Source organism: Monodelphis domestica, chromosome 3 (genome assembly GCF_027887165.1).
Source record: "Monodelphis domestica isolate mMonDom1 chromosome 3, mMonDom1.pri, whole genome shotgun sequence".
NCBI classification, from domain to species: domain Eukaryota; kingdom Metazoa; phylum Chordata; class Mammalia; order Didelphimorphia; family Didelphidae; genus Monodelphis; species Monodelphis domestica.
This window is the reverse complement of record NC_077229.1, coordinates 3,020,285-3,045,294: the sequence shown is the minus strand read 5'-3', so window position 1 is coordinate 3,045,294 and position 25,010 is coordinate 3,020,285. Positions and strand designations below refer to the sequence as shown.

General features: G+C 42.9%; 1 protein-coding gene across 3 annotated transcripts; it reads right to left on the bottom strand.

Moving 5' to 3' along the window:
• Nucleotides 1–2,422: 2,422 nt before the first annotated feature.
• LOC100617463 (zinc finger protein 420-like) lies at nucleotides 2,423–24,992 on the bottom strand. Of its 3 annotated transcripts, XM_056820245.1 has the most exons (6): nucleotides 23,882–24,985; nucleotides 22,305–22,358; nucleotides 19,956–20,078; nucleotides 9,790–9,916; nucleotides 8,242–8,337; nucleotides 2,423–6,458 (listed from the first exon to the last, which is right to left on the bottom strand). In XM_056820245.1, the coding sequence occupies exons 3-6, from the start codon at nucleotides 19,986–19,988 to the stop codon at nucleotides 4,858–4,860; spliced, it is 1,857 nt and encodes a 618-aa protein (XP_056676223.1). In that variant the 5' UTR covers nucleotides 19,989–20,078; nucleotides 22,305–22,358; nucleotides 23,882–24,985; the 3' UTR covers nucleotides 2,423–4,857. The 3 variants fall into 3 exon arrangements, with proteins under 3 accessions (XP_056676223.1, XP_056676222.1, XP_056676224.1); XM_056820244.1 differs by lacking the exon at nucleotides 22,305–22,358 and having other exon boundaries at nucleotides 23,882–24,987; XM_056820246.1 differs by lacking the exon at nucleotides 22,305–22,358 and having other exon boundaries at nucleotides 6,251–6,349; nucleotides 23,882–24,992.
• Nucleotides 24,993–25,010: the final 18 nt, after the last annotated feature.

Below are 25,010 nucleotides of genomic sequence, written 5' to 3'. Positions count from 1 at the left end.
ACAAACCTGAGAACAAGTCCACTACTGTAAAGTAAGAGGCTCTACTTGGAATAAAGTGAATTGTGTTTGTGTTTGAAACCACAGGATGCCTTTCTACAACATGATCATTTACAACCCTTAAATCTTGGATGAATCAATATACTACTTTATCATCTGGGCCTGATTTTGGCTCTTCACAGGTAAAATAGATATATTATATTCTGATTTACATAGAATTATTCCTTGCTCAATCAGTGAATTTATTAGTAGGGTTATGCCTTCAATTAACTCTTTTGATAGGGTGTACTAAGGAATGGAGGGAGCTGGCCCACCTCTTGTCTTAATTTGAACAGAAATAGCTGATTTAAATGTTGTTTAAACATCAGAGGAAGATGTGGCCCAAAGAGACTGAAGTATATCAGCTGGTAGTTCAAAAGTGGGAGGTTCCTTCACCTCCTGACTCTCTGAGGGAAATACAGGGAGCAAATTTAGATTCCCCAGGCAATTCTAGTGTCACAGTGGCATCTTGTGAGCAAATTATTGTGGCTTTAAGCTTACATAATAGGTCCCTTCCCAACAGGTTTGTTGGGGCCCCAGGAACTAAAAGAGATTGTTCTACATATAAGTGTCCCACAGTTACCATTTGAGGAGAACATTTGGGGAACTTTTAAGGAGTTCCTGATACATCTACTACATTTAGAGAGCCAAGAGTTGCATTTTCCATCTGGTTTACTCACCAGATCTAAAAAGACAGTTATAATATTAATTTGCCACTTTTAGGGTTACATGCATTTCATTAAAATGTGTGTGGGGGGAATGTATGGGAATAATTGGCATTAAAAAATCAGGGTCTGTATAATCAAAAGTTTTGATCTTTGATTCCAAGGCCCTTCCTCCCCCTGTACATCATCATAAAGATGCTTGTGCATTTTTCTGGGATACCCCAGTATGGGGTGGATTTTCAACCTGAGGATAGCTCAAATTTAGATATACTGTTGTTGAGTTTTTTGTTGTGTGTTATTATTTATCTCATCTGGAATATTGTTTCCATAAATATTTTTATTGTATTTTTGTTATAACATGTTACTTCAAAAATTACCATTATTCCTAAATTTTATGTTATTGAATACCTGATTCCAGTTTCTGCAACTTAACATTAAGTGGCCCTTTTCCCTCCATAATAATATTTTGGTTGTTTGTGAATTCCTGCATAGGGGCTAAAGTTACTCCCTGATTTCCAGTTTTTCTCTTAAAATTTTATTTTCTTTCTTTAAGGCCATCATTGATTCACTGTTCCCCTTATGTTTTTGTGCATGGCCCTTAAAAACATACAACTACCCTCCTCAATCCCGTGAGATATGTAAGAGTCTCAATTCGGGCAGCTAGTCTTAAAGAAGTCTTTGGCCACTTTACAACAATTATCAATGAATTGTCTCTGAATTTGTCAAATATCCCAATCTCTGGACAAAGCAAGGTCAATATATCTATTCCCCAGCTCTATGAGTCGGTCCACAAACTGAGAGCAGTTTTCATTGAATTTTTGTTTAGTCCTTTTGAATTTTGACCATGTATATGGCCTATCAGAGCAAGCTCTCATGGCTGTCAGTAGTGTTTCTCTTGCCTGGCATAGTTTTGTGTAATTTCTCTCAATATTGGGTCCCCTTTTTGGATCCTGAGTCTGTCAATGAGTTGCTCTCCTACCTTACTCATTCTCAGCAAGAGATTGTTTTATTTTTCTTTGTCAAAAAACATCTAATAAAATTTCAATACCTACTCAATTAGGGTCAAATGTTTTCAAAATGATCTCCATTTTTAAAATAATTATGATTTGTTCTTCTTTGGTAAGAGGGGTGTCTTTGTTGAATCTAATTAGATGTTGGGGGGGGATGAAGAGTGAGTGGTCTGAAAGACATCACATTTCTGCCTTTATTAAGGTGGGTACTTCCTTTAAGGGGAAGAAACTTTTAACTGAATCATTTTGTGTTCCTGCCTCTAGGCTCCATGCTTGGTTTTCAGTGGGGTAGGTAAGGTAAGGGGAGGGGCTGAGGGGGTGGGACTGTGGGCAGGGAGGAGAAGAGCAATGAAATGTGGGGTCAAGAGGAGTGGTAGAGCAATAAAAGGCAAGATCAGGAGGAGGGATGAATTGGGTAGGGTGGGAGGGGCTGAGGCAGAAGAGGAAGGACAAGAGATAGCAGGGTTGGGAGGAATAAGTTGGGCAAGAGAGTGAGTGCATTGAGGAGGAGAAAATTCTGTAGGGGAGAGTAGGACAGAGATTCTGATAATGAGGAAAATCATATATATATATATATATATATATATATATATATATATATATATATTTCTGGGTTTCTTTTTTAGCCCTTGGACTTATCCATCATCCCTGTGACCACTTGATTAGCCTTAAGACTTTTCCAACAGTTATTACACAACCATAAACTACTACTTCTTCAAATAAAATTATTTTATTTCAAATTGAATGAAATTTGAGTCTCACATTCTTGGCCTAAGATACTTCTACAAACTTGGGTGTGTTTCTCCCATAAGAATTCCCCTATATTATATTTCTGACCCAGTAATACTGGCCTCCAGAATGATTCTTGATCAGGACCCTTCATCTTAAAATGCTGCCTTTCCCTTAGTTGTTTCACTGCTTGGAATATGTCCTCCATGCTCACCTTAACCTCTTGAACTCAAGTCTTCTCAGGTAGCATATCACTTTCTGAGAAGTTTCTCTTTATCTCTAAAATTCTTAGAGTTTTCCTTGTGAGAGTCCTGAATTTTGTTCTTCCTCAGGCCTTCAAATTCTACCTCAGAGCCTGAATTCTATCTGGGCAATCACCACCTTCCCCATCTCTTCAACACCTTCCTCTTTTCCTCCTTCATTCTCTAGGGCTCAGACCCTCCTACTGATCAGGTAGGTAGACAAAAACGCTGAGAAGCAGAGTAATTTGAATGTAGAGGTCTTTACCATTTGAAATGCTGACAGCAAATGTCTCTTCAGAAAAGATTCTGTAGGTTACAATTTATATGGATGAATATATTTGACAGAACTGACTTAAAATCAGTTATAATCAAGTACTACTTCAATTCACATCTCTATCAGGATAATTGTTTTTCACATTATATGTGTAACTGAAATCCCTACTTTCTCTTTTATGATTGTAATAGTATTAGCTTTTTTGAGGATTTAACATAACCATTAGTTTTGAGTTCATAGCCAAATAATAGTTTGCTTTATAAAAATTATTCACTGCCTGTATCCTCATACATGTTTGCAGATTTTAAAATTTATGAGATTATTGTCTAATACCTCAATTATTGTAATTTTAGTTTATTATCTAACAAAATATAACCACATGACTGTTTTCCTAGCTGATCAAAATCCCCATGTTCTCATCTGCCATCACAGGAAGAGAAGAGAGCAAGAGGCAGGGCTCCACAAAATTTACACTCTGATTATGTCAGCACATAAAAACAGGATGACAGTGGGGTGCTAAGAATCAGATTTTAGGGTTAGATTTCTAATTACACAATGCTGCCCTAGAAAGGTGAGGAGAGAAAATTTCCTTCATACAGTAACAAGACTGGCACCGAATATGAAGATCCTTCCACACAGCCTTTAATTTTATGGTTCTATCCAGTGTAGGTTTTCTGATGTACAGCAAGATGGGAATTCCAACCGAATATCTTTCCACATTCCTTGCATTCATAAGGTTTCTCCCCAGTGTGGATTCTGTGAATCTTAAAATTGCTCAGACTATACCTTAGAAGATTTGATTAAGCTATTCCCCACATTTAACAATGGAGGTACTTGGTCAGGAATGTATTGAGAAGTTTAAAATTACTCCACCCTGCTCAGACAGTGCCTTAGGTCAAGGTAAAGTTGCAAATTCCTGGTGGAATAATGAAAAGTCCCAGACTCATACTTATCATGGAGCAAAAACCTTAAGCTAGGTGGTCTACTTCTAGATCTAATAGAAAAAGCTGATAAGTACCTATAAAGGTTAAATTAACCACTAAAAGGTCAAGCAACTTACAAAGGGCATGCTTAACAAAGAGATGTGAAATACTCAGAAGATATAATCTAATCAGAGAAGATGGCAAAAAAAGGAGAGATGTGAAATAAGAATAGACGGTTCTGGGAAAAAGCATCTACTATGATTAGTAGATGTAAAAATTTGGGGGAGGTAACAGAAGAGATGATTTTCTTTAAAAGGAGATGAGGAGTTCAGAGGAGGGGCTCTGAACATAGTTGGAGTTTAGAGTTAGTTTGGAGGTACTGAGTGTCTGAACTCAGTTCAAGAGTTGAGGATTTCAGTGAAGGATTGGAATTTTGTTTGGGATGATCTTGTGGTGAGGGATAAAGACTGGCTAGTCTCCCTTAAGGCTCAGGACTAGGTCATTTGGCCTAAGACCTTTCTACTATTTTCTATTACTCTTCCCTTAATTCCTTCATTTGTATTAACTAAAATCTCGATAAAACCCAGCTGATTTGGATATTTTCATATTTGGGATTTTCCCCATGGTGACCACTCATTTTCTATTTAAATCAAGACAATAAAAATTCTCTTTACAGTTTAGCTGAAACCTTTACAGTTTTGGCAATTCACAGTCTTAAAACCCACATTTTCATGGTTACAATTTTATGATGTAAAACAAGTTGTGAGCTCCTAATAAATGTCTTCCCACATGACTTGCATTCATAAGGTACCTTCCTAGTGTGGATTCTGTGATGTACAGCAAGATAAGAACTTATACTGAATGCCTTTCCACATTTCTTATAATCATGAGGTTTTCCCCCAGGGGGATTCTATGATATACAGCAAAATTGGATCACATAGTAAATATCTTTCCACACTGCTTGCATTCATGAGGTTTCTACACTGTGTGGATTCTCTGATGCACAACAAGACTGGAGTTCTGAGTGAATCTCTTTCCACATTGCTTGCATTCATAAGGTTTCTCCCCAGTGTGGATTCTCTGATGCACAACAAGACTGGAGTTCTGAGTGAATCTCTTTCCACATTGCTTGCATTCATAAGGTTTCTCCCCAGTGTGGATTCTCTGATGTTCAGCAAGATGGGAATTTGTACTGAATGTCTTTCTACATTGCTTGCATTCATACGGTTTTTCCCCAGTGTGAATTCTCTGATGGTTCACTAGAGTGAAGTTCACACTGAATGCCTTTCCACATTGTTTGCATTTATAAGGTTTCTCCCCAGTGTGAATTCTCTGATGTAGAACAAGATTGGAGTTCTGACTGAATGTCTTTCCACATTGCTTGCATTCAGGAAGTTTTTTCCCAGTGTGAATTCTCTGATGTAGAACAAGATTGGAGTTCTGACTGAATGTCTCTCCACATTTCTTGCATTCATAAGGTTTCTCCCCAGTGTGAATTCTCTGATGTACAGCAAGACGGGAGTTCTGACTGAATGCCTTTCCACAGTGCTTGCATTCATAAGGTTTCTCCCCAGTGTGAATTCTCTGATGTACAGCAAGACGGGAGTTCTGACTGAATGCCTTTCCACAGTGCTTGCATTCATAAGGTTTCTCCCCAGTGTGAATTCTCTGATGTTCAACAAGACTGGAGCTCTGACTGAATGTCTTTCCACAGTGCTTGCATTCATAAGGTTTCTCCCCAGTGTGGATTCTCTGATGTCGAGAAAGACTAGAGGTATGAAAGAATGTCTTCCCACATTGCTTGCATTCATAAAGTTTCTCCCCAGTGTGAATTATCTGATGTCGAGAAAGACTAGAGGTATGAAAGAATGTCTTCCCACATTGCTTGCATTCATAAAGTTTCTCCCCAGTGTGAATTATCTGATGTCTAGTGAGAAGAGAGATACGACTGAATGTCTTTCCACATTCCAAGCATCCATGAGGTTTCTCCCCAGTGTGGATTCTCTGATGTACGACAAGACTGGAGCTCTGACTGAATGTCTTTCCACATTGCTTGCAATGATAAAGTTTCTCCCCAGAGTGAATTCTCTGATGGTTCACTAGAGTGAAGAGCACACTGAATGCCTTTCCACAGTGCTTGCATTTATAAGGTTTTTCCCCAGTGTGAATTCTCTGATGTTTCACAAGAGTGGAGCTCACACTGAATGCCTTTCCACATTGCTTGCATTTATAAGGTTTCTCCCCAGTGTGAATTCTCTGATGTACAACAAGATTGGAGTTCTGACTGAATGGCTTTCCACATTGCTTGCATTCATAAGGGAAAATCCCAGTGTGGAAATTCTGTTGTCCAGAAAGACTGGCCCTGTACATGAAAGTCTTTCCACAATGATTATTTTCACTAGATTTTACCTCAGGATCCATTCGCTGATGTTCAATATTAGATGAATTTTGAGATGCAACACAGAATTCCCTGGAAGCAAATTTATCAAGACCATCAGTGCATCTTTGTAGATTCATTTCTTCCACAGGAAAGCTCACCTCTATTGGATTCTCCTTAATTTCAGGTCTGATTTCTCCTTCTAAGAGAAACAAATGGTAAAACATACATAGAGAGACATATACACTTATATATCTCTTATATATTTCCTTCACTGTCAGAACATAAATTGCTTCATATCCTATATCCTCAGGTAAGAAAAGTCTTCCACCTTAAAAGGGCATAATCCACCCTTTCAAAATGCCATTGCCTCAAAACTAAAGAATAATTTAAATAATAAAGAGTCTCCCATATTATATCATTGAGTCTTCATAAGAAATCTGGGATTGGGACAGACTAGTTTTATTACACTCCTTTCTCAAACCACCAATTCAGAAAGGCTGGATGAGTGACTTGACCTGAAATCCTGGCAAATGAGACCAAATCTTGTAACTGGGCATGCTCTGTCAACACTACAAGACAATTCACTTTCAATCTTTTTCCTTTCATTTTCATTATCTGTACAATCAATCCCCTCTTTGGAAGATAGGTATGACACTACTGGGTGCATTTAGACTAAATATTTCTATTATTTCATTATTTAAGCTTTGTTAGAATTATGAAATTCCCTTCATGATTTCTTTAAAATTTATTTTTTTTATTCCAGTCAGTATCTGAGATCAAATGTTGGAATTCAGTAATGTTTTTTGCATTTATTCAAGGTACAGAAGATTTTATTCTGTTCCCTACTCCTTGAGGGAAGTTATTACTTTTCTTTTCATGCCTCTTCAGTAAAATAAAATCCTTCTACTAAATACAATTTAAACAAAAACATGGCATTTCACAAGCTTCAGAAGTGTATGACACACACTAAGGCCATATTCAAATGGTGTTTATGTTTATCATTAGAATGTGGATCATTTGCTCCTTTGATTTCTTTTCTCCTTAAACTTGGATTCTCTTTACTCCTGTAGTTCCTGAATTCCCTGTTGAATTAAATGCATTTCCATTACCCTACACTCCTTTACCCCTGGATCATCTCAGAGGGAGATTCAGGATCTGTTGCTTCTTTCTAACCCACCTCCATGTCTGGATTCTAGATTGTGGGCTCCAGGACAGCCCAGATTGGTGCATCCCTTCCTTTGTATGCTCAGAGTTAAGCACTGTTCTTAAACATATTTATTTAATACATGTTTACTGACTGGGTGGGCACTGGGCTTAACCATTTCACCCCAATGCTCCAAACACTCTGACTTGATCTCTTCCATCCCATGAGGTACTGTCCGTCATCTGTCCTCCAGTTCATGGCTAAACTGCTAGACATGGCCATTTGCAGTGAGTTGTGCTGGTGCTTCTCCTTTTTTTAATTGACTATTCATTCCTCCAGAATCCTCAGTCTGGTTCTCTTGAAAACACATGCCACCTCCCCACATTTGACCTCTCCAGTACTCCTTACCTTCAGAACCTTCCCTCTCATGATTAGCTGCCCTGGATCTGGGCTCTAGAGGGTTTCTACAGAACTGCTGGCATATTACTGTCTGCTCCAGTACAGGGTGAGTTCCAGGAGAGGAGGGGATGTTCCCTGAAACCTTTGATGTCCCCCACAACTTACCCCAGGACCCAGCACAGAGCAAGCCCTCATAAAGGATCACAGACAGGTCCCCCGAAGGGAGCTAACAGGAAATGGAATTCAATAGCCTTATCTTAAAGATAGGAAAACTGAGGCTCAGGGACTCATGGACTTGCCCAGGCAGTACCTGCTAAAAGCTCTCAAAAAGAATTCCAGGTCGGGTACTCCTGCCCCCCAAAATAGCCCTGGCATCACCAGAGTAAGAAGAAGCCTCTGGTCACTTTGGGTCTCCCACACCTCTTTTCCCCTGTCTCACCTGGGTACCAGATCTTCAGACCTTCTTGCTCCAGAATCCATGGGACATCCCTCTGCTCCAAATAAGAAATCACTTTTTCTGGGGGAGCTAGAAGCCCTGGGCATGGGGAACAGTCAGAGAGAACTGAGAGAAGCATGTCACTGAGTTCTCTTGAGGGAAAGGTTGGGGAATCTCATGACTCCACTCAGGGACTGGCAATTTTGTTCCCACCCGAGTCTGCCCACCCCCCTCAGTGAATGTAACAAAAGTGCCTAGGGTAGGATGGGCCTGTTACCATGCTGTGGGACCCGGAATTAGCAGCAGCCCCTCCCCATCCCTCATTCTGTTCTGGTCCATTCAGGGAGAATCTCAAACTCCCAAACTAGATCTGAGGACATTGAGGCTTCTGTTCTGTTACCCATCATTCTCCTCCCTCTCCCTCTCTGAGCCTCATGGACTCTTCTCTCCTGGTTTTCTGCATCCTTTGCTGGGAAACTCAACAATCGTCATTCAGACCAATGCTGTTTCTCAGCCAGTCCATTCATCCAATTAATCACAGAGAAGAGAAAACAGGGCCTGCGGGAGCCCTGGAGGGTTTCCCCAGCATTTAGGGAGGGGAAAGAAGGTTGGGTACCCAATCTGCAAATTTAAATATTGGTTCTGGGGCATTTTCTTTAGAGAAGGCTGGATTGAGTTCATAGGTTCTCACTATCTGCAGAGGCAGCTAGAAGGGGAATGGACTGGGGCGAGAGCTCAGAGCCAGGAAGGTCTCCATTTACATCTGGCCACAAAGCACTCCAAAGTAGGTGCCTCAGAACAAACCACATAAATCAATCTATTTCCTCATCTGTACAATTGGGATAATACAGTCACTCTATTAGGAAGATGAAGGTGAGGAAAAAGTGCCAGAATATTACACAGAAACTTGTTGGCAGGGCCCTGGGCCTAGAGCAAGTTATTATAAACACTTCATCACGGCCCTCCCTTCCTCACTGGCTCTGCTTGAGGATTAGGGCAATAGGAAGGAAGACTAAGGACAAATCATCTCTCCTGGGGACACCAAGTAGCTGGGAGCTATGAGGTTATGCTGGTAAAAGAGAAAAAGATGCCCAATAGTAGAGGGGAAGATGGTGGAAGGAAAACCCTCCTGAATGCTTTTGCCTTATGGGTTTGGGAGATCCAATTCCTGGTAAGGGAGAGGCAAGACAGAATCAGGCAGAGCCATGGAACAGCAGTAGGCCATTATAAATATATAAATATAAATATAAATCTCTTTTATTCCTTCCTCACTGGCTCTGCTCAGAATCAGCTTTGAGATTATATCCAACTCTGAGTTTCTCCAGCAAACATTTGATCTTGGACTTCAGGGGCAACAAAGGGAGCTCCCAAATTCCCATTACACAATGCAAAGTCCATTTATAGGAGAACTAGGCAGCAGGAGGGTCCTGGCACTGGGACTCTCCATACCAGTCCTCCTCCCTTCCTCATGACTGAAAACTACTCCCAACCCTGCCTGCTGCTGAGGGTGATTTTCCTTTAGATGGTAGACTCAGGCAGCAGTCTCCTTACCCACAAAGAGCAAGTTCCGGGCATTCTCCAGCATCACCTCCTTGTACAGCTCCTTCTGGGGAGGGGACAAGAGGCGCCACTCCTCCCGAGTGAAGTCCACAGCCACATCCTGGAACGTCACCACCTCCTAGAGCAGCCCAAGGCAGAGCAGAGAGAGCTGAAAGTCACATCACAATGAAGAGCCCACCTCTGGTCAGTTACAGGAGGAAACTGACCCACAGAGAAGGGAGGAGCCCAAAGGTCCCGCCCTTTGTCAGTGTCAGAGCTAGCACTAGATGCTGAGCATTCAAGAGTCTAATGGAGCCTTGAGAAGAGCAGCTCTAGGATGCCCTGGAGGAAAGCTGGGAGGAAAGCCAGTGCAGCTGGAATCCGGATTCTATTTACCAGTAACTGCTTTTGTCTGGTAACTGCCCGAGTCCTGTTTCTCTGCCTCCTGACTCAGTTACATACTAAGTCAGCGTGTAACAGTGGAAGTGCAAAATGCAGCTCTTCGGCACTTCAAAACCATTCTAGCCTCATTTCAAGCCATTTGTTGACCTTGGAAGATTCATGTTAGTCCCAGGGAGTCAGCTCTAGTCTTTCCTCACACTTGACCTATCTCAAACATGTCTGGTTTCCTGCCCAGTTGGGGCCCTGACCTTGCACTGGAGTCACACAAAAATCTCTTACTAGTCTGGGGAGAGAAGGAGGGCTGGGGCACTGCTGGCCCCTTATTACTGATGATTCCACTCAGTCACAGTGTCCCATATAATAATAACCATGTAACCATCAAAATGTGGGTTTCCAACACTGTGAATTGCCAAAACTGTAAAGGCTTCAGCCAAACTGTAAAGATAATTTTTAGTGTCTTGATTTCAATCAAAAATAAATGGTCGCCATGGGAAAATTCCCAAATATGAAAATACCCAAGTCAGCTGGGTTTTATAGAGATTTTAATTAATATAAATGAAGGAATTAAGGGAAGGGAGAGAGAGAAAAATATTAGAAAGGGCCTAGGCCTGAGCCTTAAGTGAGTCAGTCTTTATCACTCACCACAAGATAGTGTCAAGCAACCTCCAGTCCTTCACTGAAATCCTCAACTCCTGAAATGAGTTCAGAGACCCTCCTCTGAGCTCCTGAACTGAGTTCAGAGTGCTACTTATAAAGAAAATTTTCTCTTATATCACCTCCCGTAAATTTTCACATCTATCAATCATAGTAGACGCTTTTTCCCAGGACAGCCCATTCTTAGTTCTCATCACTCTTTAGTTCTCACCTTCTTGGAACATATTATATCTTCTGAGTATTTCATATCTTTTTTGCTAAGCTTGCCGTTTCTAAGTTGCTTGAACTTTTTAGTGATTAATTTAACCTTTATAGGTCCTTAGCACCTTTTTGTATTCGATCTAAAAATAGACCAAGCTTAAGGTTTTTGCGGCACTATAAGTATGAGTAGGGGACTTTTCATTGTTCAATCAGGAGTTTGACACTTTATCTTCCCCTAAGGCACTATCTGAGCAGGGTGGAATAATTTTTTTTTAAATTTTATAATATTTTATTTGAATGTTTCCAAGCATTATTCATTAAAGACAAAGATAATTTTCTTTTCCTTCCCCCCCACCCCCAGTAGGCGATGCATGACTCCAATGGGTATCACATATGTCTTGATTTGAACCCATTGCCATGTTGTTAGTATTTGCATTGGAATGTTCATTTAGAATCTCTCCTCTGTCATGTCCCCTCAACCGCGCTCGGTGTTTCTACTCCCACAATTTATCCTTTGCTTATGAATAGTGTTTTTTCTCCTAGATCCCTGCAGATTGTTCAGGGACATTGTAAAGCCATTACTGGAGAAGTCCATTACGTTCGATTATACCACAGTGTATTAGTCTCTGTGTACAATGTTCTCCTGGTTCTGCTCCTCTCGCTCTGCATCACTTCCTGGAGGTTGTTCCAGTCTCCATGGAACTCCTCCACTTTATTATTCCTTTTTGCACAATAGTATTCCATCACCAACATATACCACAATTTGTTCAGCCATTCCCCAATTGAGGACATCCCCTCATTTTCCAATTTTTTTCCACCACAAAGAGAGCAGCTATGAATATTCTTGTACAAGTCTTTTTCCTTATCTCTTTGGAGTACAAACCCAGCAGTGCTATGGCTGGATCAAAGGGTAGATATTCTTTTGTCGCCCTTTGGGCATAGTTCCAAATTGCCCTCCAGAATGGCTGAATCAGTTCACAACTCCACCAGCAATGAATTAATGTCCCTACTTTGCCACATCCCCTCCAGCATTCATTACTTTCCTTTCCCATCATGTTAGCCAATCTGCTCGGTGGGAGGTGATACCTCAGAGTTGTTTTTATTTGCATCTCTCTGATTATAAGAGATTTAGAACACTTCTTCATGTGCTTGTTAATAGTTTTGATTTCTTTATCTGAGAACTACCTATCCATGTCCCTTGCCCATTTATCAATTGGAGAATGGCTTGATTTTTTGTACAATTGATTTAGCTCTTTATAAATTTGAGTAATTAAACCTTTGTCAGAGGTTTCTATGAAGATTTTTTCCCAATTTGTTGTTTTCCTTCTGATTTTAGTTACATTGGTTTTGTCTGTACTAAAGCTTTTTAATTTGATGTAGTCTAAATTATTTATTTTACATTTTGTGATTCTTTCTATGTCTTGCTTGGTTTTAAAGTCTTTGCCCTCCCAAAAGTCTGACATGTATACTAGTCTGTGTTTACCCAATTTACTTATGGTTTCCTTCTTTATGTTTAAGTCTTTCACCCATTCTGAGTTTATCTTGGTGTAGGGTGTGAGGTGTTGATCCAGACCTAATCTCTCCCACACTGTCTTCCAATTTTCCCAGCAGTTTTTATCGAATAGTGGATTTTTGTCCCCAAAGACTGACCACTCTTAATTCACTTCTTCTTTAGATCTCAACTTCTCTGGGTAGACTAAAACTTCTGAGTACTTCATACCTCTTTGCTAAGGTTGTCCCTTGAAAGTTGCCTGACCTTTTACTGATTAATTTGACCTTCATAGGTACTTAGCATCCTGTTGTATTAGATCTGAAAAAAGACCCAGCTTAAGAGCTTTTGCCTTACCATAAGTATGGGTTAAGTACTTTTCATTGTTCAGTAAGGAGTTTTACAACTTTATCTTCCCCTAAGGTATGCCTAAGTATGGGTGGAGTCATTTTAAAGTTCCCAATACATTCCTGATCAAGTACCTCCATTGTTTAAATGGGAATAGCCTTAACCAAATCTTCTAAGCTTAGAGTCTGAGAAATTTTAAGATGCACACAGTGCATCAGTGTTATGCAATTATGCATGTTGTATACTTACCCATTCCATGAGCTATCTTTCTATGTAAGAGTGAAATTTGCACGTGCATGGAAGTTGAAATCTTCATGAATATTTGTCAGAATTTATCAATAATTCTTCATGTATTATGTGTGTACATCTTCAGCATGAGAGTAAGCTTTACATGAGTACATCTTCATGCATGTAAGCTTTATATGAGTTTCTCTTCATGTATGGGACTAAGATTTGCATATGTATATCTTCATGGGTGTGTGAAAGTTCTTAAGCAATCGTAAGTTATGCACAATGCTATTATCTTTTAGATGTTTGAATTTTTTTCTCAAGGAAGTTCATTGTATGATTATTGTAATCATTTCTTGGAAATAGATTTTAGAGAACTATGTATTCATCTGAAATAACATTGTTTCTTTCTGTTCTGTTATTGTGTGGTTGGCAGAGACTATGTATGTGTATATACATATATATATATAGGCTTTTTATTCTTATGGCTGCTAATCTTTCAAATGCATATTTCTTTTTGTTTTACTGGCTTTTCTTTCTGGAACTGTACTATTTGCTTCAGGAGTGTTTTCCTATTGTCACTTTAACATGGGCAATGCTCTCTTGCCTGTACTCTGGTGGCAAGTACTCTCATCTGCTTTCCTTTGTTTTCATTAGGGACTGTTATTGATTGTTGATTATTTTCCTAGGGCTACTCAATATTATGGGTGTGATGCCATTTTACATATGTAAAATGGAGATTTGAACCCTGGACTTCAATTCCCAAGAGTCCTTGGTAGCTCCAAGAGTTCCTCATAATCCCAGGTGAGGTTATCACCTGGGCCACAAGGAGGGGTTTTTAAACTGACTCCGGCTTCTACTCTCTCTCTCTCTCTCTCTCTCTCTCTCTCTCTCTCTCTCTCTCTCTCTCTCTCTCTCGGTTTCCGCTTCTAGGGACACGAACCTCCCAAGATGTAGTGAGTGAAACTGAATGAGCCTTTTGGCCCTCCTAGCCATGTGCTTTCTATATTCGTATTTTCTTTATTTCTTCGTCTTTAGTTAGTTAGTTGTCTCTCGGTAACCGAGGATGACGATTGTCTTTCTGTGTTTTTGTGCACAAAGACTCTTGTGCACGAAGATTTAAGTGGAAGAGTCGATGCACAGAGACAGTCCCACTCTCTCGGCGTTGGAAGCCTGGGTCCAGTGGCACGAAAAGTCGTTACACCTGGAGACTTCAACTACATAAATAGGTCAGACACAAACATCTAGAATGCTAGAGAACCATGGAGTCACATTGGTTGAATTTGTCATCTCAGATTTTAACATCAAGTTATACATGAGAACTGAAAAAGGTTATCCATATCTCTCAACCGTCATCCTTAAACAGTCTCTACCGGGGGAAGGAAGAGAGAGACGGTATACCGTGAAGTTATTATCTCATAATTTCAGATACCTCACATGTCATCAGTGAAGACACAAAGAGATGACATATGAAAAAAAAAGTCCTACTCATGAAAAGCAACATGAATAGCCCAAGAAATCAAAAGCAGCCCTTGTGAATGAAAGCTAATGAAAACAAAGGAAAGCACATGAGAGTACTTGCCACCAGAATACAGACAAGGGAGCACTGCTCATGCTGAAATGATGAAAGGATAACACCCCTGAAGCAAATACAGCCAGTAATACAGATAAAAGGAAAATGTGCATTTGAAAGTTTAGCAGTCATATAGAAGCCTTGATATAATTTTAAACATAGTCTCTGTCAGCCAACCACCGTGACGGAACAGAAAGAAACAATGGTATTGGAAATGAATGTATAATTTTCTAAATTCTGTCTACAAGAAATGAGTACAGTAACTATACAAGAAATGATTACAGTAACCACATAATAAATCTCATTGTAAAGAGTCACATAGCAAAAAGATTAGAAACATCAAATCATTATTCTTAACAAAATCTTGAGAACTCATGCATAATGCTCACACCCACCCATGAAAAACACATGTACAGCTTACTTGCAGGCACAAAGATGAACATATGCAAATCTTACCCTCATGCATGAAGAGGACACATGTAATCCTTACTTTCACAAACAAAGATTGATAAATTCTAACAAGCATTCATGAAGATTCCATCTTACTTCTACGCAAAAGTAAATTTCACTCTTACATGCTTGCACACGTAAAAATCTTAAACACATACATATTCCTGGTTCCTGATTATTCCAGTGGATCCTGATGTGAAGACATGTCTTCAATCAAGACTGGAAGATGAAGAGTGGCATGCTGACCAGAGAGGAAGACAGAGTTCTACAAGCAGAAGAAAAGGACATGGAAGGACTTTGGAACTTTGAAATTTTGGAACTTTTGATCATAAGGAAGACGTACTGATAAGAACTTCTGTGGAAAATTCAAACAAAGATATTTCTGTTCTGCATGAGTTTGCACAGAAATTTAGAAGGATGTACAAATGTAAATCTGCATGAAGTACAACCTATGTACACATGCAAATACTAAGTTACTAATGAACAGTTTATTAATATTATAACTACTAACAATAGTGATAGCCCAGTGAATTTGTCCGAAGCTTAAGGAAGTAGAGACTGAAGTATAGAAGTTTGATTGCATTATGATTGTAGGTTAGCATTTGTTAGTATTAGAAGATTTTACTTAGTGAAGTTATAGACATTAGGAAATAGGACAATTGCATATTTTGAAAGTGAAATGGTTGGAATAATTTGAAAAATTATTACAGGATTTTTTATGTAAAACTATATGCATGTAAATCCCTTACCTAAACCATTTTCCTATAACCCACTCTTAGCTTAGCATCTAGGTAGCCAGAATAGCTAAGATAAGTTAGAATTTTCTTATTTTGGGGAGGTAAAGGAATATTTAAGATAATACAGTTGAGAATAGACAGAATTATAATAAAGTTAAGTATCACTTACAAATGCAAGGTGCATTTTTTTAAAGAAGAAAAGGGGGAAATGTGGAAGAGACATGAAGAAAGAGAGAAATTCATGTTTGCAACACAATAAAGGATCTCATCTGCCAATCAAGGTGAACACTCCAAAATAGAATATACCCAGGAAAGGCAGTTGGAGCCTGGCCAGAGGAGATGAACTGAAAGACTTCTTCTCTGGGGGTTTTTCTGACCAAGGGGGAGACTGGCTTTTTCCTGATCTAGGCAGAGAGAGACCTTTGTAGACTTTGACAGAGTCTGGACTTGAATTACTCAAGCAGAGATTATCTGGCTGCTTTAAAGAAGGAAAGAAAAATACTCCATACTCTCCGATTGTCCCTATGTCACAGTTGTGACAGGATTGACATTTCCAAAAACCCTCCTAATTCTCCTTATAGATTAGGGACATCCCTATCCCTTTTACCTCAATCCCCATCCTGTTCTTCCCAATAAACCCCATTACTTCAGAAAGGAAAAGAAAGGAGTTTTTCCTCATGAATCTCATAGTCCACTGGGGGAGAGGCGGGGAAGGCCAAAGCCAAAGGCTTCAAGAAGAGCGTGGTTAAGGGAGGGGAACGGTGGAGGAGGGTAGGAAATATCTTGATCTATTAGCCATCAGTAGTGATCAATGGGCAACCCCAGAGTACCCTCTAGTAATATCTAGCTATGTTTCAGAATTACCATTATCTCCATTACAACTAGGCACTCTCAGGTTTCCCCAAGTATCTCTCTAGTCAGCCAGAGTATCCATTTACCATATCCAGAAATATTCCTCACAGATTCTATTTTTCTAATATACTTGCTAGTTGATTCATATACCTCATAACTCTGCCATGCATTGCTAAGTGATTCCTGTGTTTTTCAACATCCTCCTATGAATTTTAAAACTATTCCACCCTAATCAGACCACTCTTTTGAAGTTCTGATTTAGCTATTTCTTGATCACTAACAATGGAGATACTTAGAATAACAGAATCGGGTTTGGAAACTCTACATTTCTCCATTCCTTCACCCTCTCCTTCATCTCCTCCACTACCAATTAAAATCAACAAAAAATTTCCAGCTGACTTGGGTTTTTCGTTAGGATATTATAAACAAAATACTTGGTGACCAAAAATTATTGTATATTCAGTCTCAGCCATAATCACACCCTGTACACTCAGGAGGAATGTATTATTACTCTAAAATGCAAAGTTGAAATTCTCTTGAGAGAAATTTCAGAATAATTCTGATTCTGAATTCTGAATCATTGATTACATAAAACAGAAAAACTTCTGCACAGAACCTTAAAACTCTGTTTGCCTCAGTTTTTTCAACTGTGAAATGAGGATAATAAGAACATTTACCTCAGTGTTATTATGCAGATGACTAAAGCAGATTTTTAGATCATAAAGCACTTCAGCCTGTCTGTATCCCATTCTTTGTCACTGAGCCCGATGCCTTTCTGACAAGACCAGGACGTCTCCCTCAAGACTTCCCTAAGCATAGAAAACTCTGAGGCCTTCCAGAAACTCGACCCTTTCTCTCCAGCCTGTCCAACAAGGGAAGGACTAGACCAGTGAGGAATTCTACTGAACAGAGAAGGAATGTACCCAGCTGCTGGCTCTGGTACAAACAGCTCTGTTCAAGAACACTTGGAGCTCTTCTTTTGAGAAAAAGGCCCCATTTCTGTGTGAGGGCCCTTCCTGGGCTCCCTCCAAACTCCTCTGACTCTCTCTGGGTCAGGGAGCTCAGCAGAAAGCCAGTGAGGGGGTCACACCATGGAGTGGATACAAGAGCCACAGGGGAGCCCTTTGGGGGTCTCCCCAGCTGCCTCATTCTAGGTGTCATGGGCAAGGACCCTGTAAATCTTGAAATTTCTCAGACTTGTGAATGTTAAAAATTTCCAAATTGAGGAATCCTCCATTGGAACAAATTCCCTACTGGAAACATTCCCCATTTTGATGTGAGAACTCGCCAGGATCAGAAATGGGAGGACCTCTACTCCACCCGTACTTAAGACTGCTTTAGGGGAGAAAAATCCTTGCTAAACAATGAAAGTACTTGGACCCATGCTTATGATGAGGCAGGGAGTTCTTTGAGCCATGCCTGTTTTTAGAATTGATACAATGGGATGCTAGGTACCAATAAAGGTCGGGCAGGTTTTCTCTTAATGGGATTAGTCAACTCAGCTGTGTTTTCTCTGGTTCAGACTTACTGAGGGGATTAGTAGACTTAGCAGGAATTGAGATGGGCTGTCCTTTAGAAAACACCTAATGCAATTGGTAGATGGAAGAACTTAAGGGAGGTGACATAGGAAAAAAATCCCTATGTAAGAAAAGGAATCTCTTGAGCAAGAGATCCTTAAATCCTTGGATTCCTTGGAGAGAGATCATGGGAGGTTTGGAGATCCTTGATTCCTTGGAGATAGATCCTTTTGGAGGAGGCCCTTTGAAGATCTCTTGAGAAGAAGTCCCTTGGGAGGCTGACTCTGGCTGGAACTCCCTCTGGGGAGACTCTGTTCCCCAGACATCCTTGCTTAAGACAAATCTTGTAGTGAGTGATAAAAGACTGACTGTTTCTCTCTCTCTTAAGACTCAGGGCTAGGCCATGTTGGCTTTAGGCCCTTCATACTAATACTTTTTTTTCTCTCTCTCTTTCTTTAATTCCACATTTGTATTATTAATTAAAATCTCTATAAAACCCAGTTGACTTGGGCATATTCATAATTGAGAATATATTCCCTGGCGACCACCTTATATTTCATTTAAAAACCAAGACACTGTAGTGAAACATATTTTCAGCGGTCAAATTTACACACCCTCTCCTATATCTATCACAATTTATATCTTCCACCATTTTAATCACTACATTTTACAACATCAACCATTTTAACAATTATAGTTTATGATCCCAACTCTTTTAAATGCCACAGTTTATGACAAACAACCTATTTAAAATATAACAACCCTGACCATTCCTACAACACTCTCCACTGGCATATATTGACCTTCCAGCTCCTTCCTCTCCCCTCACACCTCTCTCCTCTGACCCAGGGACACTGGCCTCTTGGCTGCGACTTTCCATGGTCTGATTTTGGGCCATTCCAGGGATTGCCTGTCTCCCTGCAGGGAAGGTTCTTCCTCCTGCCTCTGGTCTCAGAGCTTCCTTTGAATCCCAGCTAAATCTTCCCCTCAGAAACCAATGATATCACCAGAACCGAAGAGCTTCCCCTCCCACAATGCCGGCCTCCATCCAGCCACACAGAGCTTGTTTGGACACGGCTGTTGAGGGGTCTCCTGGGTCAGACCCGGGGGGCCTGGAGGGCAGCTGATGGCTTCTCCCTTCCTTTGTGTTGAGCAATGCCAGGCACACACCAGGATGTTCCTCCACACTGGCTGACTTGGACTAAGAAGTGGGAGAGAGGAAGGAGCTGGAGAGACCTCGAAGACTCGAAGACTTGAGGCAGAAGCCAGTGAGCAGCACCAGAGGACAATGTCTTCCCTGAGGATGGCACAGACCAGGAGACACCCTCATGCTCAGCTCTATGTCAGACTCAAGAGGGAACAGGTGAAAAGCAGCAGAGGAAGAAGATGTGAGTGTCACCAGGCAAACAGAGAGAGCAAAGACTCAATACCTAGACAGGGAAGAAGGAGTTGATGGTCGTCCCTAGCTCTCACTTGTGCCCAGGGAGAAATCTGACATGGGAGGTAGCACCTGGGGGAGCTCTTGGGGTCTTAGCTGCCCGAGGGCCCAGGAATCACTCCCAAAGCCAAGAAGAGTGACAGGAAAGGAAGGGCTATTCCTCCTGCCTGGGATGTGGACAGAAATGGCCTAGGAAGGAGGGAGCAATTTCCCAGCCCATCTTGTGTCAGAGCCAGGGAAGGGCCTCCCTGGCTGAGGGGACTCCCATCTGGCACTGGAATGCACTCACCTGGACTGGGAGTCTGTCCCTCTCCAAGGCCATCCCTGGGATTCCAGGCTCCTTGTCGAGGAAGCAACGTAGCCCCAGTGAGTCCCCCTGGTGAAGCTCCTCTATCGTTTCCAGGACTCGTCTCTGTAAGGGTTAAATGAGGAGTTTTTGTTTTTGAATTAATTTATTTACCTTAGAACATTATTCCTTGTTTAAAATCAACACATTATTTCCCTCCCTCCCGTCCAACCTAATTTAGTCTTCATCTGAGGATTTTTCATTCGTTCACTTTCTAATTTTTTAATTTGCATGCCCAATTCATTTACCTCTGCCCTCTCTAGTTTCTTAATATATGAACTCAAGGATATAACATTCCCCCTGAGTACTGCTTTGGCTGCATCCTGTAGAATGTCTCAGAATTGTCATTTTCTTCAATGAAATTAGTAATTGTTTCTATGATTTGTTCTTTAGCCAGTTTTGGAGAATCGCATTGTTTAATTTCCAATTAATTTTTTATTTACCTCTCCATGTACCCTTAGTAATTATTACTTTCATTGCACTGTGATCCAAGAAGGTTGCATTTATTATATCTGCTCTTTTGCATTTGCTTGCAATGTTTTTATGATCTAATACATGATCAATTTTTGTGAATATACGATGTGCTGCTAAAAAGAAGGTTGCATTCCTTTTTGTCCCTATTTATTTTTCTCCACTTATCTACTAACACTAATTGTTCTAAGATTTCACTTCTCTTACCTCTTTCAACAGAAAAGAAAAAAAGAAATTTACAATCAACAGCTTCTAAACAGGCAATGAATAAAGAGCAAAGGAAACAGAGGAGGAGGAGGGAACATCAAGCAATGAAACAGAAATCCTAGCGAATTGGACACAGGCTTTGGAAGAACTCAAAATGTAATTCAAAACACAATTAAGAGAGGCTGAAAGCCAAAATCAACCAGCTTGAAAACAAGGCAAAGGAGATGAAAGATGAGACAAAGGAAATAAAAGATGAGGTAAAGAGGATTAAAGATGAAGCAAAGGCTGTGAGAGATGAGGTAAAGAGAATGCTAAACAAATACAAAAAAATCAAACCATTCTCCAATTGATATATGGATAAGTGACATGAATACACAATTGTCAGTTAAAGAAATAAAAACTACTAATAAGCACATGAAAAAGTGTTCTAAATCTCTTATAATCAGAGAGATGCAAATTAAAACAAATTATCACCTCACACCTAGCAGATTGGCTAACATGATAGCAAAGGAAAGTAATGAATGCTGGAGTGGATGTGGAAAAGTGGGGATATTAATGCATTGCTGGTGGAGTTGTGAATGGATCCAAACATTCAGGAGGGCAATTTGGAACTATGCCCAAAGGGTGATAAAAACTGTCTGCCCTTTGATCCAGTCATAGCACTGCTGGGTCTGTACCCCAAAGAGATAATAAGGAAAAAGACTTGTACAAGAATATTCATAGCTGCACTCTTTGTGGTGGCCAAAAATTGGAAAACGAGGGGATGCCCATCAATTGGGGAATGGCTGAACAAATTGTGGTATATGTTGGTGATGGAATGCTATTGTGCTAAAAGGAATAATAAAGTGGAGGAATTCCATGGAGACTGGAACAACCTCCAGGAATTGATGCAGAGTGAGAGGAGCAGAACCAGGAGAACATTGTACACAGAGACTGATACACTGTGGTACAATCGAACGTAATGGACTTCTCCATTAGTGTCAATGCAGTGACCCTGAACAAGTCAGAGGGATCTATGAGAAAGAACACAATCCACATCCAGAGGAAAAACTGTGGGAGTAGAAATACTGAAGGAAAAAACTGCTTGATTACATGGGGGGGGGAGCGGAATAGCTGGGGATGTAGACTTTAAATGAACATCTTAGTGCAAATATCAACAATGTGGAAAGGGATTCTGATCAAGGACAGGAAGGGTGTGAGAGGGAACGGGGGAGGGGAGGAGGGGATAGAAAATGATTTTTGTAACCAAGGAATAATGTTGGGAAATGAACAAATAAAAAAAGAAATGAAAAAAGAAAAACAAATTATTGAGTCTCAACAAGAATCAAGAGTCTGTTAACAGGCTCAGAGTCCAAACCAAAGATCAGGTTTTTCTTTGGTCTTCTCAGAGTTAACAATTCATAAAACCACAATAGATAGTCAATAGTGTGTCCCAGGTTGGGAAAGGAAAACCCTGAGCTCCTTCAGCTCTTTCCCTCAGACAGAGAAGCAAAGATGTTCCTCCTCCAGCCCTGACAGAGTCTCAGGGTGTGTCTTTGCCAACTGCCAGACAGAGTAATTGACACAGAAAACCGGTTTGTAAGTGTCACGGCTGAAATTAACCCGCTCTCTCACCTGCTTCAAACTCCGGCTCCTTTTCCAGCAGCCACTTTACTTCTTGTCTCTAAACTAATGAAACAAAACTTATTTTCTAGCATCCTCATTACAGGAAGCAGGATGAAGGCTTGATGGGGTCTCCCTGGAGGCTGGGGGGGGGGGGGGAGCCTGGGACCCTCTGGCACAGCTGAGGCTGGGAATCCCTAAAGGGAACTGGAGCCCAAGGCCTGATGGGGACCAGCCCAAGGGCCAGGGGGCCAAAGAAGGGGCCAGGAAAGGGCTTTGGCTCAGGGAGGGTCCCAGGCAGGAAGGCAGAGCTCAGGGATCCTCAGAGGGCTGGGTCTGAGGGCAGCCCAGAGGAAGCTCTAAGCTGGGGGTCAGGACACCTGGGTCAGGGATCCCTGGGCCCCTGCAATGGCCCCTCTCTCCCTCTAGAATGCACCCCAGGGTTGGGATTCCCCCTGAGCCATCCCCCACCAGTCTGGGCAGCAGAGAGCTCCCCTCCCCCTCCATGCAGTGCCTCCTTCCCTCCCCCACCATCCAAGGGACCCTCCCCTAAGCTTCCCCCAGACTGCCCAGATACAGCCTGAGGAAGGTGGGGGCAGCAGAGAGCTCCTGGGGGAGAGCAGGGCCCCATCGGGGGTACTGAGAGAATGGGAGGCCCACAAGGAGGGGCCTTCTGGGGGTTCTGGGGGAGGTTGAGCCATCTCAGGAGAATCAGAGTGGTTGGGGGGAGGAGAGACATTAGGGAGGGGGAGGGGAACAGGAACAGAGCCCGGATATGACCACGAGGCCAAGGTGGGTGGAACCTGACAAGAAACTGGCCCAAAGCCAAAGCCCTGCTCTCAGGGGAGGGGGAGGGGCTGCAGCAGGACCCCCGGAGCTCTTCCATCCCAGAAGTACTTAAGTGCCTACTGGAGGCCCCTTCGGCTGGGGGAGGGTCATGGGGGTCCCTCCCAGTGCTGGGGGGCCCAGCCAGTCTCCAGGAGATCCTCCAGCCAGGAAGCCCTTCCCGGGGGCCAGGACAGGCTGGGGGTTCAAAGACAAATTGGGGAGCCGCCAAGAGCACAGGAAGGGTCTGAGGCCAGACTGGAACCCAGGCCCTCCCCATGCAGGCCCGGCACCCTCCCCTGCGCTCCCCAGCGGCCCAGATGGGGCTCCCTTTAGCAGAGGGCAATCCTGGGGGGGGGGTCCTCCTCCTCACTCCGCCCCCCCTACAGCCAGGGAGTTTCAGCAGGAAAGAAGACCCAGAAGAGGAAGCCGGAGGTCACAGCCGACCCCAGTCAGACACCAGAGCAGCCCCGGGATACATTGTAGCCCACAGAAAATTCGCCCGCCGCCCTGCGGGCCTCCCGTCCTTTCCAGCCACAGCCAGCCTCGGCCCGCAGCGGAGTCCTAGGACGAGGGGGGAGGGGAGGGGAGGGGCTCCAGGAGGTCCAGGAGGGCCGCGTCTGCCCCAGAGGGACTCGTCTCAGGGAGGATTCGAACTCAGTCCTGCTCTCTGCCGCCAGTCCTCCCCCAGGCTCCCCTCCTCAGACCCCTCCCCACGCGGGCCGCCCCTTTCCCGCAGACCCCCGGCACCACGTCGTAATTACCGAGACTGGAGGCCAGGGACCGAGGGAGTTCCACAGACAGTACGGAGCGGCGGCGGGAAAAGCTTTGGAAGTACGGAAGGGCGGGGAATGGGGTACCATCGTAACTTCCGGATTCCGGGAGGCCTCTGCTCCGCCCGTTCCTGGGGTAGATTGTCCCGCCCAGCTGGCCCTCCCTCTCTGCACCCCTTCCCCTTTCTGAGCCCTCCCCATCTCTGTCCCCCGTTCTTCCCCTTCTTTCCTCCGCAGTCTCTGGGAGTCTGAACCGACCCCGCCCGCCGCCAGGGGGTCTTGGAGGCGTTGGAGCCTGTGCTCGCCTGCATACTGTAGGGCGCTCCGGGCTCCTGTCTTTCCCCGGGCCTCCGGCGTCCCCAATTCCCAGCTCTTCTCCCTCCTAACACAGCTCCGGGCCCTGCACTTTCCTCGGGGTCTCTGCATTCCTGCTTTGTGCCAGGCAGGAGGGGGGCCCGAGGGCACCGCGCGGGGCATTCTGGGTAGCAGATCGATCTCCAGGTGGGCTCTGGTGCTCCAATGGGGACTTCCCAAAGCCAGTCAGGAAGACGCCGGAAGGAGGCCCGAAGGGGGTTCCTGGTCCGGTCCAGCCAGAGCCGGGCCTTTTCCGGTGTCGGGCTCCCTTTCTGCATAGCCTGTCTAGGAAGCCCCCTTCTGCCCCAGGAAGTGAGGCTTCCTGGCGCCTCTCCCCGGCCATCACGTGGCTTCCTTTGTTAACTGGAAAAACCCAGAACTAATAGTCAAAATCCCTCCTCAATGAAGGGCAAAAGGGGTTCAGCTGGGAGGCCTCGACCCAGAGCTGCTCCCACAGCCGACTGCGCAGTCCAGGACTCACCTGTGGCCGCTCTGGTCAGGGACCCCTGCGAGGGCCAAATATGACCACTAGGAGGAGCCACCCAAGGTGGGAGCTTCAATGCTCTCTAGGTGACCCGGGTTTAGGGTGGGAGGGGCAGTGGAGGGACTTTCCAGGGTAAGAGAGGAAAGGAGGACTTCCGGACCGGGATAACGGGAGGGGCTGATGCCCTACAATGGCCGCAAAACGGAAAGACTCAGCCCAGGGCTGGGCCATCTGCTCATGGACATTAGCCAGGGGAGACCACTGGGACACGAAAGATGCTTA